At 35.2% G+C, this 16,154-nt stretch overlaps 1 protein-coding gene across 9 annotated transcripts in view; it reads left to right on the forward strand.

Annotated features, from left to right (window-relative positions):
• Positions 1-15,147, forward strand: part of SLF1 (SMC5-SMC6 complex localization factor 1) — a 34,013-nt gene extending 18,866 nt beyond the window's left edge. For all 9 annotated transcript variants that reach the window (XM_064736419.1, XM_064736410.1, XM_064736412.1 and 6 more), the window contains 7 exons: positions 4,431-4,575; positions 6,626-6,771; positions 8,648-8,814; positions 9,332-9,411; positions 11,373-11,465; positions 11,846-12,028; positions 14,319-15,147. In XM_064736419.1, the coding sequence (XP_064592489.1) occupies positions 4,431-4,575; positions 6,626-6,771; positions 8,648-8,814; positions 9,332-9,411; positions 11,373-11,465; positions 11,846-12,028; positions 14,319-14,821 (1,317 nt within the window). In that variant the 3' untranslated portion in view covers positions 14,822-15,147. The remainder of the gene's footprint in view (positions 1-4,430; positions 4,576-6,625; positions 6,772-8,647; positions 8,815-9,331; positions 9,412-11,372; positions 11,466-11,845; positions 12,029-14,318) is intronic.
• The last annotated feature ends 1,007 nt before the right edge of the window (positions 15,148-16,154 follow it).

Here is a 16,154-nt window from a genome sequence, read left to right on the forward strand (position 1 = left end):
AGCAAAAATATCTGTAAGTGGAAACAGGTGAATAATTTTAACTAAATTCTTTCTTTGAACATATCTAATACAATATTTTCTAACTGGTAAAATTAGAAAAAGCCGCTATTAATTTTTTTAGCTTTTTAGGATCAGATTCTCTCTTTTTGTGATTCAAAGAGGTTGCAACAAAGAGCGCTGGAGTGCAGGGAAAATATCTATGTATGTTTCCTCTCTTCTAGTGCTGAGTTGCTGCAAAATTATGTATGTGTGTAAACATACCATGTAAAAAGAGCAGTCCAAAACAAAGTGAAAAACAAAGCATAAAGTTGAGTGCATTTGTTTTCTGGAGTTAGATAGAATATGCTCTATTTTAGAAGTAGCAGAATAAAAATAGTGACAGGAAATTGGATTAACCTGTTGGGTTAACCTGTTTGGACAACATGGTGGAATAATATTGATAGACTGTTCTTGTAGTTAAAAAGGCACTGCCAAAGAACCTAAAATATTTCCTATTATTTGAGCTCATCAAATCAATTTTTAATATCATTCTAAAATGAATTAACATATATTGTTTGTTATATTACTTAAACGAGTTTGATGGGGGAGCTCCTGGTTAAAGTTCCTTGAATCGAATTTCTTAATTCAGTTTTAGATTTTACCAAGGAATGTGTATTTTGCTTATAACACTTCTAGTTGCATTGAGCTATTGCATGGTTTTTCACAATGTCACAGATGGTATCAGAAATGCTTTTCATCCCTGAAAATACTGGTGAGGATTTTTTTAAAAAAGCTGTCTTACATAGCCTGACAAAGAGGTGACAAAGGCATTCATTCAGGTTTTTAGTTGCATAGTATAAATTTGTGTGGTGTAGAACCAAATGTCTTTCTGGTCTGTCACTTGCAGTAGTTTTTTTGGAAGTATGTTTTAGGCATTTGTGGAGTACTACATTTACAGCACATGAAAAAACCCTCTTCTTAGAGTTCTAAAATAACTCAGTAATTCAAAGTAAAAAAAGTTGAAATTAATTTTCCTATAAGAACTTTCATGTGTAAAAACACACTGTGAAACTTCTGCCACTGTAGCACTGTATTTGACTTGACAAAGCATTAAATGGAACCACAATGTAGGAATTGCATTTGCTAAGCTAACAGATATCAGTTGAAGTGATGTGACCTTTGTATGCTAACACAGTCAATAGCTTCTTCCCACTTCTATGCTTTTCTTAGTGAGATAGCTTTGATTTTCAACAATAAGAACAAGGAAGAGAATTTTGAAAAGAGGTTTCACTGCATATTACTTAATTAGCTGTACATGGTGTAGTGGGTCAATCTCAGCTGCTGGTGGGTAAGTCCCCATCCTGCATTGGGTTGAGGGAGAGAGTCAGAAGGACAAATTAAAAAATGCATGACATTATATAAAAACAGTTTAATAAGTGAAACAAATACTTAACCACCAGCAAAGCAAAATAAGGATTCCATTCAGTGCTTCCCATCAGCAGGCAGATGTTCAGTCACTTTCTGGAAAGCAGGGCTTCATGAGACATGGCATTTGCTAGGCAAGGCAAACACCATCACTTCAGACATTCTCCCTTCCTCCTTAAAGCAGCGTTTACTGCTGAGCACAGTGTTCAGAATGCCTTTGGTCATTTTGGGTCATCTGTCTCGGCTGATGCCCCTCCCAGCTTCTTGATCTAGGAGCAGAGTGGGGAAAAAGAGGTCTTGGCACTGTCATACATGGTAGCAGATTCCAAGTTTAATGGAAATGCTTGGGGTGTTTTTTCCTTTTTAATATTACATATGTTTTCATTACTGTGTATTGTTATTGCATATGTTTTCATTACTGTGTATTGTTTTGTGGTTGAAATTGAAAATACTTCTAACATGTTAACATTTAAACATTTTTAGAACATATGGTTCTTTCAGGAAATTAGGCGAATTTCCCTCTCTCATTTGTAGCATTGAACTATTTATTTTAAATACTGAGGAGAAGCTCTTGGTTTGTCCTACTATTCTTTTACAAAAATGCCAACTAAGCCTACATTAGTTGGCAGTATCTGGCTTATCTTCTCAGCATGCAGATACTTGGCTGGGCAAATATAGATGCAGCTAGATTACCAGCTGCATTTAATATTCACTATATGTCTGACTGTGAAAAATTATCAATACTTGCAGTATTAACAGTCATTATTTTAGTCTGTTCTCTCAATGTCTGCTTTCACCCCCACCCCATTTTTAAAAGTATTTCATGAAGGAATTAGTTAAGGTAGTGATTTAGAAACCGTAAAGAGAATGTAAGTACTTGTGTTTTACATCCCTATCTACCTCAGATTACATCTATATGTCCTTGATCCTGTCACTTAACTTTTGTTAAAATAGTGCTTATTTACTGTGTTTGTGAAATTTATTTCCGGTAAAGAACTATTGGTGGAATTATATTATTCGCCCAGTATTTCGCTTGGGGGTCTAGTGATAAAGAGATATACATACTTAAGGGAAATTTAAATGCATTTCAGATATTTTAAATTATTCTTCAGCTTCTATTCCTAAATCCTCAGAAGATAGTGCAAATGCACCTTTTTAAATATTTAAACTTATTTTAAAAATTATACTTTCAGGTTTTTGACATGCCATATCTGTGTTCTCAGGGTTTTTTTCATTATGAGATTTCACAGTTCATCTATATTAAAGCATTATGACATAATAAAGGAAAGGGCAAACCAAATCAAGTAGAGTTTGAGAAAGTAGGAGGACGTAGGCCTGGAAGCAGTCTCAGAGATTACGTTCATAACAGACTTTGTCCAGCCAGTCTTAAAAATCTGGAGTGATGGAGATTATGCTTTCACCCCACACCGTGTTTATTTGTAGTCGTGTTCATTTATTTTCTTTTGAGTGACAAGTAACTGTTAACTATAGGGGCAGTATTTGTGTAGTTTTCAACAAATTGCTTTATAATATTTTTATTATTATCTGTCTCCATTTTTCATATGTAGGTCTGTTTGATATATTGATGCTCAAACTAGTTTTGTGCTTTTCAGCTCCTAAGGAATCCTAGTAAATTATTTTAAACCAACCTTGAACATAATTTTTTCTCAAAGGAGTATCAGACAAATCATTGACTGTAGTATGTACCCATTAAGTCTGGCTTGTCTGTTACCCAAAATTGTCCAGTTTCAGGTACTCATTATCTTTCACAAGATGCCATATGTCAACTGGTGCTCTAGTGTAACTGTAGTAAATCTGTGGTAGAGCCCTCAGTCAGATTAATTTCATGTGTTCCTACTATGGTGCCTGTGTTCTTTCAAGCTATGCTTTCAAAACATCTGGTGGTACATGTGATCAGAGGAATAACTTATCTCGGAGTAACTTTTATAAAGTATTTCTGCTATGGCTCAGAAAGGTATGTAGATAGATGTGACCTTGCAAAGACTAACTCAAACATTAGAAACACTGCTTTACCTGACCAGTATTGATTAACTTCTCATATGGGTGAAAAATGCATTCATCTATCTCAATGAGGTGTCTGGATAGCTAAATTCCGTGTCTTGATGCCTCTTGAAGAAAGTACACTTCACCTTTCTTTACTTGTTTATGACCATTTTCACAGGATCACTGAATAAGCTGAGCTGGAATGGACCCATAAGGATACATATATATAGATATAATCTCTCTCTCTCTCTCTCTCTCTCTCTCTCTCTCTCTCTCTCTCTCTCTCTCTCTCTCTCTCTCTCTCTCTCTCTCTCTCTCTCTCTCTCTTTCTCTCTTTGTTTTTTTTTTTTTTTTTGTGCATGTGTGTGTCTGCCTGTTCAAGGTAGAAAATTGTATAGCTAATATTCAGAAGGATGGCTTTTTTCCTAAATTTGCAGCTGCTCATCTTATTGAATTTTTTGATAGCTGAAGAAAGTTTCCTTTTGCAAAGTGACTGCCAAAATTTTTTCTGTGGAGGAAACTAACACTTTGCATACTTTTCCCTTTTGGCACAGACATACATAGTCACAAAAAGAGCTTTATTTCCTGATGAAGTCTTCAGAAAAAGGCAATACTAATAGAGCAGGGAGAAAAAGATCCTTGCAATTGTCAAATTAAACACAAGGTTCAGTGGAATAAGTGCAGTACTTGCAATCTTATGGTTAAACAAAATCTAATTTAAAAAGAAATCACATTGCAATTGTAAGTTTTGCCACCATTTTGCATATACTTGTAGATGATTTCATAGAACCTGGTTTTCTCCAGTGCCAAATCCTAATTGATATGCCATCAGTGACACAAATTTTGGTGATCTGGCTGCAGTAGGTAGCTTTTCAGCAGAAGAAAGGCCAGTGAAGGAGTGACATGGCAGCAGAGTGAGCTTTTATCTAAAGAAGTTTTCTATGTTATTTCTAGTATATTATCAGTCTGAATTTTTTATATGTTACAGATCAATAGATACATCTATGCTTTTTTCCATTTAGGCTTTCAGAAGTGAAGTTGCTGGTCTGTTAAATGCAATTCTTGGAACTGTAGTGGACTATTGGATCATCTCAGGTTTGCTTATGGACAGAAATGTGTTTCATCAGGTGCCTGATTTGGCGCATTACCTTGCTATTTCATGTGATGGTGAGTGTTTGCAAGGCCTCTCAAAATTCTTCTAATCAGATGCTAAGTCCTAATTAAAATCCTTGGTTTATAGTTTTTTACCCTGTTTTGCAGCTGTGCACTGCATGGTGTGTGCATATGCAGGAAGCCATTTTATTCTGTATCTGTCTGTCAGTGTCAAGCAAAGATCAAATAGAACAGGTTTTCTTACTAAAATCCCTTTTAAATAAATGTCTAAATGTTGATGTGAAAGCAAGACCACACAGTCAGAGGAAGAAAAAAGTCTTTGGAGCTCTCTTGTCAGTCTAGGAGAAGTTTAAGCATATCATAATAAAACTTAAATTCAGACAGGCAATTGGAGGCACTTTACTTAGCTCAGGCAAATTTTATCATTCCAGAAAATGAATAGCTTGCTAAAGACACTTCAGTCATAAGTCTAAAACCTACAGCGAACTGTTTGACTCCTACAACTTCAAATGAAACATTTCAATGTCTCTTACAAATCCTTGGACTTAATGGAGGCAATGGAAGAAAATTCCATCGAGTACCATGAATTACTGTAGTTCCTCCTCATTAAATAGACTAGGTAAACAGAAACATCATGACTCAAATAACCATTATCATTTAATATGGAATGTCAGTTTAAGTATCTGTACTTTTAGCCGCAAGGATTTGAGGAGCTTGCGAGACAAAATTATCTCAAGAAAGTATTGAATTATTTTAATTTAGTTTTCAAAATTAATTCCCACCAAAGCTTCCCTTGACTCCTTTTTCAATCATCTCTTTATGTGGTAACAGGTATATGTAAGCTTCATTTAAATTGTGTCTGCCTTCTACCTGGACACTCGGGAAGAACCATAATGAAAAGAAATTACACTAAAATCTTAATCTCTGGACAATTTGTTTCACTCCAGTTTTACAGAAAGCAAATTCTAAGAACTTTTATAGGCTGACTTAGTTCTTAGAAGGCCAATTCAGTTCAAACTTCATGGTGTTTAAATTAGTGGAGCTTTTAATATGTACCACTTCAATGGATTTTGTAGCCCTCATATAATAGGTAAAATCTTGGATAAGTATTTCTGTGAGACTTCATTAATTTCCTGTATACAAAAGGGAAAACAAGAATAGGATTCAGTCTGTTTATAGAGATTATTTGACCTGTGCCACTTGGTACAATCCACAGCACTCAAAGCAAAATTACTGCGAGTTTTTCTAAATTCAGTTATACTTACAGTAGCAAACATCTGTATTCTCAAACTTGGGTTTCTCTTTTGCTTGAGTCTACAGATCAGTTAATTTATGAGCACTTCTTAGCAGAACAGAAGATTCCCCCAATACAGTAAAGGTTTCCTTCCTCACTGCAGGTCTTACTTTCCAACCATTTCAGTTGTTATTTTGACAAAATTATTTTCTTAGAATCAAAATACAAATTCTTACCACTGTAAGAAAAAAAAATCAGTCTTTCTGTCTTCTTTTCCAAAACAGAGGTAGGTCAGACATATGCCTGATACATACTGATGTATGTTGTATGGATATGTAAGTTTCTCTGCCACTCTGTGGGGCATTGTTTCAAACAGTATAAGCAATTCGGTACATTTGAATGGGGTTGCAGTTTGCTTATGGTGACTTTTAATGTAGAGCTTGTAGGTCACCTGCATTATTTGCAGATTTCTTGTTCATGTGTTATAACTCTTACCTGAATTTGTGTCTCTTCGAATTTTAGAAGGTGATCACTTGTAGGACTTCACAAAAAAAATAATTTTATTCTCAAAATAAAGCCATAACTTTTATAACATTGTATTAAGAGCATTTTAAAAAGTTTCACACAAAAAGTGATGCTTTGTCTTCTAAAATACGTTTAACATTCTCTCAGTATCTTGTCATCTTACCAGATGATGGTTAAAATCTATTTTCATGTGAAGAATTTTAGTAATTCTTGAGGAGAATAAGTTTCTGAATCTGCAATAGGAGCAAAAAACTTGGAAGATCTATCTTCTAGATAACTAGGTGTGTAGATTTCTGTATTTTCATTTTTAGGCTTACTTATTCTTCTCCAATTGCTTTTATACAGATTTTTCTGTATGTCAATTAAAAATGTTTCTTTGTGCCATACCATCCGACTGGCTTCAACTGTTTGTTGCCGAAGCAATTTTCAAACAAATGTGTTTACAAAGGAATATTACTGTTTCTACAGAACCTCTTTCTCTTCAGAAAATAGTAAGTAACTCCTTAAAAATTTATCACACTTCAGTATTTTACAAGTAATTTGGTTCATAAATGTCTTGAAATATATCTTTTCTCTGTGGTCTAAGGTCATGCTTGTTGCCTGCATTGTCTTTCCATGTGTTCCATACATTTAAATTTCCCTTTGCCTGAGATCTGGGTCCAGATTTTTCTTGCCAGAGGATTTTTCACACCTGGTATCTGTTTACATGCAGTTATCATGAAAGTGAAAAAATGCAACAACAGTGAAAGCTTTTAAAAATAATCTCTGATATAATGATTGCAGTGTTGCATTTGTACTTAAGGAGAATGCCAAATATAGTGTGATTTTTCTCAGCTACCTTTTCCTTCAGGGTTTTTGAAGAGGTAGGTCCAGGCAATTGTTACATTGAAGATTTTCTCAGTGTATTCCCGTGAAATTCTTCTCTTAGAAATTTTCTCCTACTCGCAAACCTTTGCCTGCCTTCAAATCACAATTTGTGATAGTTGGTGAGGAAAAATATGGTAAAAGCTGCAGAAGAAATTGATGACTGCTGGCAGGATGCAGGCAAATCAGGGCAATCACATGGTAATGTCATCCCCTAATTTAGAGTCTCATTTCAGTAATCTTCACACTAATACTAAACAGAATATGGAATCCATAGCAGTTTGTCTGTATTCTACAGGTAGGGTCACAAAAAACCAAATTTATACCTTTGTACATTTCCCGTACATAAGTTTTCCTAAATTTTTCAGGAATTTATTGTGAAGAGAGGTCATTGTTTCTTAATACAGCACATTTAAACAGAGGTTGAAGAAAAGACTGTCAGAATTCTTATCATAAACCAACTGCATACTAATATTTGATGTATATTGCCTCATACAGGGCAGAATTGCTACTTTCAGTATCACCATGACTACTGATCACTCTCTGCAACTACTTAAATATTGTTACAGTGCTTGAAAAAGTCTATGTGCTTTTTGTTGTTTTCCTTAGTATGACTAAGTCTTCTTTCTCATTCCATACAGTAAAAACTTTTCAGTTTTTCCAGTTCTTCTCATACAGCATCTTATCTGCTTGGCTTTTCTCTGTGTTCAACAGCTCCCTGGTGGTAAATATGCAGCGAAGGTGCAAGTAAGGTGTTCCTCACCTACTGTACATTGCTTGCAAGATCTACAGTGAACTGCTAAATACTCAAAAATACAAAGCCTTCCTTAATACCTTTTTCAAATATAATCGTTGAGTGTTTGATAAATCCCTCTCACTGGCCTTTTTTTCTTACGCTTTTGCCAAACGGCAGAAACTTAGATGACTTTTTAAAATGACGGGGTAAGTGGATTTGAAGCTCTGTGTTACTGGAAAGAAGCTAACATCTGCAACAGCCAAGGCTGTCCTAATAGAGAGCACCTGAGGGATAACTGGCTTACTGCCTTTGCGATGCTCAAAGACTTAATTCAACCCCTCATCTCAGAAGAGATGAAGGAGTGGAGTGAGTCTTAACCAGATTGCTCCCTGGGAGCAGGAAGTCTGTAACTACTTTGTTTTAATACATGAAAGTCAGTTTACTGTACTCAAGTCTTATATCCAGCTAAAGAGATCCAGGTTTTCTCAGCTGCCAGAAACCTGAGAGAGGCCTAGAACTTCCCATTTTCTTTCTCAGACACAAGCCACTCACTGAGGCCAGTGTAAAGAGTGACTTACGAAAACGTCGAAAAGGAATGCAAAAGACAAACTGAAACAATCTAGATGTACAATCATTCAGGGATCAGATTTTAAAAAACATATATACATCAAGAATATAGATGGATACATGTGGATAAAGATGACTGCTTTGCAGCAAGAGTAACAAAAGAAAATTTCTGCATTTATAAAATGTTACTTTTGCAACAGGTCTGTTCCTATTCATCTGCTTTGCGAGAGATAGGGATGCGTGAGACAGAAGAACACAAAGCAAAGAAAAAGAAAATAGGGCAACAGCCATGCCCTGAGTCTCAAAGGACATTACAGATGCTAAATGGCGATAAGCAGAACCAAGTCAAAGTGCTGCCTGATCTACCGTAAGTAATACCTATAACATCACCAGTTTTATTCTGCTTTGGGGGACAGCTTCTGACCTGACACATTTCTTGAACTTTATGTGACCTGTTTTGTTGTCTACAAATTACTTCAACTGACAGAAAGCTCCATTGTAAGCCCATAACACCTTTGGGCTGGGGTTTCCCCTTTTCTCTTTGATCAGCAATTTCAGTGTATATGCAGACTGATGTAGTTTTATTTGCCTAATATTAAATTTATAGGGTATATACAGAACTTCATTGTTCATGGAATTACCTTTAAAGAGAGTTTAAAAGTGGACAATCCTATTTGATTTCTATTTTAAATACAGTTATAATTAAATGTCACAGAACTTATGTAATTAAGACCTTTCCATTATGATGCTGAAATGGCTAAATCTAAGTATCCTGTATGTACACATTTAAAACCATTAAGTACACATACATTAAGTATGAAATAGTGATTTTAAATGTGTTCCCTTTGGTTTCTTTTCATTGACTTAATCTTTAATAAGCTTAGAGCAAAAACAGAAGTCCAGACTGCCCACACAAGAGGGAGTCCTCTTTTGGCTGAAGAGGTACACAAGAGAAATATTAAAGGTATTCTACATATCTAATTTATGTTAAGAAGTTTAAAGTGGTTAGAATTTATAGTTTCATGTTTAAAAACTTGTCCTGATGAATGCTGGACTAAAACGATGGCTTATGCCCAAGAATTATTTTCTTATGATCCACATTTCTCTTTAGCAATGTCTGTTTAAAAGGAGCAATTTGTATATATGGTAAAATAAAGTTGCCTTTTTCATTACCCTCCTCCTTCCATACATTAAATACAGGGTACAGTTTGTGTGAGCACATTCCAGTCTTGCCTGCCTTACTTTGCTAATCCACCTCAACCTGTGCTTGGTAGGATCAACGTCTTCTGATTTGCAAGTATAATTCAGTCTTCATCTCTCTGAGTCCTAGATATTTCGTGAACAAAGACTGAGGAGTATGCTATGTTACATAGCTGTTTTAAGCATATGGACTGTTTTCTTCCAGGCATTCAGCCCAAACTATGAAATGCACTTGGCTTTTGTTTTAACTATACTGGAACTCATGTACCTAAGGAATAAAACAGCACTGCAGTAATTAATTCAGTTCCTATTTACTACACAAGTTTAATAATTGTACTTTGCATGAGGCTTGCTTTACTACAGAATTGCTTGCTGAAACTACTTTTTCATCTTCATCATCAGAAATTTACCTACAACTCTATTAATATGACACCCAGGAGAAAAAAACTGGCAAAAGCAAGCTGGAGTTGTTCAAAAAATTAAAAACAGAATTATATCACAAACAAAAGAAGACCTCACCCCCTTTAAAGGTTTAAAAAAACTTCAGCAACAGAGTCAGACCATACATTTTTAAAATTTGTTCCCTTTGTTTTTATTGCTTTTGCAAGTAAAATTGATGTGAATTATTACACCTGATTTCTGCAAAGAGAAGTGAGCTGAAAGACTTGGCGGGGGGGGGGGGGGAGGGAAGTGGAACCAAACAAACCAATCCTGCTTTTTGTTCTAGTCACCCCTGCTGAAATTATAAGTAGTGTCTTCTGTTGAAAGAATGGGCTGACAGATTTATATAGTAAAGGTATTAATATAACAAAATGTTCCATGTAAATCTTACTTTAAAAGCTAAGAGATCTACCCTAAGGTATCTTGAATTTCTAAGATGTTTGGTTCATCATCTTTACCTGGTATCAGGATTTTCCTCTGGCTCTTGTTCAGAGCTAATCAATTATTGAAAAGAAAACAGCATTTAGAATGCATCTGAAGTTTTTATTGCACAGAAGCTAGTGGTGTCGTTACATACATAAACAGCAGCTCTCAGTTGTTTGCTGTTTAATTTTTCACACTTATTTCAGCTGTACATGGTACTACGGTTTGGGATTTTTTTTCCCCCCAGGGTCTATACTAGTAATAATTTTATTATTATTAATATTGGTATTATTATTAATTTCCCTCTTTCTCCCCTCCTTCTTTACTGTAGCCAAGTCAGAGAGTCTATTGAGAAACAGAAAACCATCTGCTAATAGATTTGAAGTTTTGATTTATACTTGAGTGTGTAGAGGCACTTGTGCTTAGCCAGAAACATTCATTTGAATTAAGCTATAAACGCTGTGTAAAAAGAACCATACATCTTAATGTAGGTTCATGAATAAATTTAAGGGAGGGCAACTGCACTCTAAAGTTTTACTGCTTCAAAACCCAGTATTTTTTGGTGTTTTGTGATCACTTGGTGCTTTTATAGTGTGATTGAAGCTTTAAACCTTGAACTAGAGGGGAGATAATTCCTGTGTTAAACCATTTGCAGTACAATTTCATTGCTGGATCTCTGGTGGAACAGAAGCTCCGTGGGGTTTTTTTTCTTTTAAGATGTTTAAAAAGGATAAAGGAAAATCGTACTCATTATTGAGTTTTCTGGTACATAACCAGGTCTCCTAGTTCCAGACCCTTTGATTATTTTCTTTAGTTGCTATCTTGTCTAGTCTAGTGTAATCTATTAATTTTTTATGGTAGGAGAGACAGCGTTGCATAAAGCTTGCAGAAATAACAAAGTGGAGAGATTGATCCAGCTTCTCTCTTTGCCGGGAATAGACATTAATGTTAAAGGTAAGTTATTCATTTTCTCTACAAAATTAAGAAATTAAGACACGTAAAGAACTATATTAGTATCTGTTTGGTATCAGGTTTTTATACAATCTGAAGCTCTTTCTTTTTTAAATGGCACAAAGTGAGGACTTTACAGCAAACATTAAGGTAAGACGGATTTAAAACTGAAGTGTATGTTAACATATTTTCTACTGATTCTTAAAAATGCTATTTTTTTTCAGATGTTCTTCAATAGAATTTCTTGTTTTGAAATCACAAGCTGCCATTCCAGCTGTAATGAGTAGTAAAAAAGTAAAGTGTTTTCCTGTCTAATGAATTACATTATTAACATTTCAGTACTACTTCTGCTGTTTTAAAACTTCCCTTGATTTATAATTCAGATTATGCTGGCTGGACGCCTTTGCATGAAGCCTGTAACCATGGTAGCACAGTGTGTGTCCGTGAAATTCTGGAGCGTTGTCCAGAGGTAGACCTGCTCAGTCAAGTGGATGGGGTGACTCCTTTGCATGATGCACTGTCAAATGGACATATAGATATTGGCAAGCTGCTACTTCAGCATGGGGGTGAGTGCATTTATGCTAAACTAGTTTAGGGAAATTACCCTCTGTTCTGAATCCATATGAAGTTCTCAGTGTTTTACTTGATAGTTTTCTAAAATACAAAGTTATTATGAAATATTTTAGAACTTTTTAAGCCTAGTTTACAGTAAAAATAATACTATTTTCACACTTCCCTTGATCAGCTGAATATGAAATTAACCAGGATTTCCACATGTTTTTCTAATATGTTAGTGTTTTTATCCTGCATTTTGCACCATAAGCATTGCAACTATGTTCTCCACTAATTAAAATAAAGATTACCTAGTCACCAATCAAGGCTAAGTATTTTCTGTTGTTTTGATCTATTTTTACCACAACACAAACCCAGATTGTCTAAATCTCTCTATATTCGTGTATTTCAACATAATTTTTTTCAGCATTTGTGAAAATTGATGTGATGGTCTCTGAATACTGTTGGTTGAGGAAAGTAATTGATACTGTAATCATTATAACTGCTGTTTAGGGATAATAGTGAGAGAGATGCCTTAGTTTCTAAAAAAAGTACTTTGCCCCTTAGGCAAGCACACAATGTTTTAAACAATACTTTTTGTTCAGATTTGTATCTTGAAGTATGTACTGTACCAATGTATTTAATTTAGCATGTTTTAAAAAAACCCCAAATATCCACAAAGAATCATCTTGGATAGCAACTCTTCCTTATTTAAATTAATTTACTAAAATGAGTATTTGAAATATTTGTACCATTGCCCTACTGTGTCACTGTAAACTGTGTTTTATGTGCCAAACCCAGATTTTTTCAGTAAAAATCATTCTGTGCTTAGTCATGAGGCAGAAGAGTGTATTTAGGCAGCCTAATAATTAAGGTAGAGAAACTAAATTTTAATAGATTCTTGCTATATAACCCTCTATATTTACAGTCTTCTCCTGCCCCCTAAAGGCTGTGTCTGTGTCTGTTGTGCAAGCACCAGACCATGATCAATACATTCCTTCTGCAGTTCTGTCTCTGTTTACTGAGTCTCAGTTCTGTAGCTCCCAGGTGTTTTATATCTCTACTGTGCCATGTCACCTTGGCATCTAACATGCCCAACCAATACCTGGGCTCACATCAATCAGCTGAAGTGATGCAATGGCAAATATTATAGTAAGCCCAGCTCCCCAACTGGAAAAGGCACTGCACTAACAGATGTGCATTTTTCCTAGGCTGCTGTGAAGAACAGGTAGTGGATGATCTTGTTATCGTAGGGCAAGAGCTTTACTTGCACTTGCATTCATCAAGGTTTTCTGGCAAGTGTAAAGCTGTGTGTGCCTTTGTCACATTCTGAGTTATGGCCTGTCAAGTAACTGACAGGCCCATGGTAGAAGGCATGTTAACTGTTCAGTGTGAATTTACTTAGCTCAATAATTTAGAACACAGAAGTAAATGATCACTAATAATAATGATAATACAGCTTTAATCTGAGCAAAATTAAAATATCTATTACTGATACAAAATGTAGGAGTTCACCTTTTGTCATCAAAATGTATTTCTGAAGAAGCATTCATGTTAATATGGTATCATTACTTTAGCATAGTAATACAAATTTATATAAGATTCCTGATGTGTTCCTATTTGAAAAACACTTGTAGTATCTTAACAGCCTTCATTTTTTCTTACTGATGCATCCTTTCTTAAACTTCCCAAGAGATGTGTAAGCTCTTTAAATATTAATAGGTCCCTTGTACTGATAAACAGGAAATACTAAAAGGATTTATTTGTTCAGACTAGCTCTGAACAAATAAACATTTCCGATTTACTTACTTTAAATCTGTTTATTAGAGTAATTATGTTTTGTGTTTCAGAAATCTGTTAAGATCAAATTTTTAAACTCAGTTGTTGGGGAAGGTTTGGATTCCTACCCCAATAGTTTACCTTGCTGTACAGCATAAGGCAAGATTGGCCACACCATCCAGAAAAGTAAAATAAAGACTGTCATAGTACCATGCCTTTAATTTGAAGTCAATGTCAGCAAATAACCTAGTCTACAAAGTACTTAATAGAATTCTACAAAAGTAATAACATTCTATTTTTGCATAGTCAATGCAAGTTAAGACAATACTGTAAAGAAATTGTTACAAAGGGTCTCTACAGGTTCTGTCATGTGTTGAAAATGTGTAAGTCATCAGTTACATAACTTGGTAAAAAAAAGGAACTTAAACACCTGGGTTCTGACAGTAAGCGACCCAAAAATCTTGTTCAGCTGCCAATTCATCACAAAATGTGCTGTTGTTATTAATGTTTGTGTTTTTCCTGAAGGGCCAGTCCTTCTAGAGCAAAGGAACTCCCATGGGAAACTGCCACTGGATTATGTTGAGTCAGTCACAGCAAAGGAAGAACTTCTGAATCTTGTTTATCCAGGAGAGAGCATTGAAAACTTCTATGAATGCAGAGAAGAAGATTTTAGTAATCAGAAGAAAGAACTGTGTTTGCTTTCATTTACTAAGATGCTGATTAATTTTTGTTCTGTTTATAATTTGTCTACACCCCTGACTGTAACTCTGCGAGCAATAGGTTGTTCAAATATACTTCCAGTAATGGTTTCTGATACTTCTAAGATGAAAAATGCATTTTCTGGACATTGGTTGGTAGATATGTATTTTAAAGAGCTGGAAACTTTTGGAAAACTACCACAGCTTCTTCAAGAAATATCTGAAAGCATGTTATTCTTCCCTGGTGAACTGGCAAAGACCTTTTTAGCAGTTCTGGAAACATGGCAGAAGCATGAAGCATGTCAGTTCCTAAATCCTTCTAGCAGTTAAATTCCAAACAACCACATTTGCTGAATCTTGAGTGTTACTACCTTCTACTTGCCTGACAAATCTAGATGTATGTGATCTTAGGAATGTGCTATATCATTTACACTCTGTTAAACTGTCTTGCAAGTACTTTTTTTTAATGTGCCTTGTGCCATATTTCTCTTTGGTTTTCAGAGGCAGTGACTCTAAACTTAAACCAAGCAGTTGATTTTTATTTCTTGGGAAAGGCTTGTGTCTATGTATTTTGTTATCCCTTAATGAAGTTAATGTCTTTATTTAAATATGTTATAAATATGTTGTTAAATAAAAACATACAGAAATGCAAAGTCCTTCTATCCATTTTTGTTTTACTTAACAAAAAATAAATTATATTATGTAAATTAATTGCATGTTGCAAAATTCAACAGAGAAGGCACTATATATTTATAGAATGAATATTTAACATTTCCCATGCCTTTAATAGAATGCTCACACAAAGACGTGGAAAATGTTCTTCCTCATCAGCACTATGTTGCTTGTAGTCTCATTTATTTGTGCAGTGGCCAAGTGAAGGAGAATGGCTCGGACACTTGGGTGATCTGCAAAATTGCAGTGCGTACCACTTGCTGCTTCCCAGGTCAATGATGCTTTGAAGAACTGAATTCACCCTCAGCAAAACTTAAGGCTGTCCTTGCTCTGCTCCAAGTCGTACTGGCTTGCAGTGATTTGAAAAACCCATTACTCTGGCATGTAATGCTCTGGTACCACTCCTGGGACTTTCTCAAAGGAAGATGCAGGTGGAAGCAGTGGCAGAAATCTCGTTATGTTGGCAGAGGAATATACAAAGGATAGAACAAGAGTTTAAGGATATACTGGACATCATACTCTGAAACTAAGAATGGATATCCTTAAAAATTATGCCCCACTTAATATGAAACTTTCATTCTCCATTCTCTGAGTACATGCAAACTATACATGATAAACCCTCTAAACTAATGCCCTAACCTAACCGTTTAGGATTGCATGCTACATATTTTATCAGACTTTTAAATTAATTAAGAAAAAGAAATTCCCATGCTGCTCTTTAACAGGTATTGAAGGCAAGGCAGCTGAATTACCTACTTGTTCTTAGGGGTTTGGGGTTGTAGAAGAGTCACATCTTTTGGGGAGCCCTTACTGCTCATTTATACAGAAACAACTACAGTTCCTGTCCTGCATCTTTGTAGAGATCTAAGTAATTCCATACTAGATCTGGAACAGAGACGCTCAAACAGAAGTTTATTCCTTTCCCTTTCAAGCAAAGAGAAATAAGAGCTGCTTTAGAGTGAGGACATGTGATTTATTTTTTTCTAACAGA

Source organism: Zonotrichia leucophrys, chromosome Z (assembly GCF_028769735.1).
Source record: "Zonotrichia leucophrys gambelii isolate GWCS_2022_RI chromosome Z, RI_Zleu_2.0, whole genome shotgun sequence".
NCBI lineage: Eukaryota > Metazoa > Chordata > Aves > Passeriformes > Passerellidae > Zonotrichia > Zonotrichia leucophrys.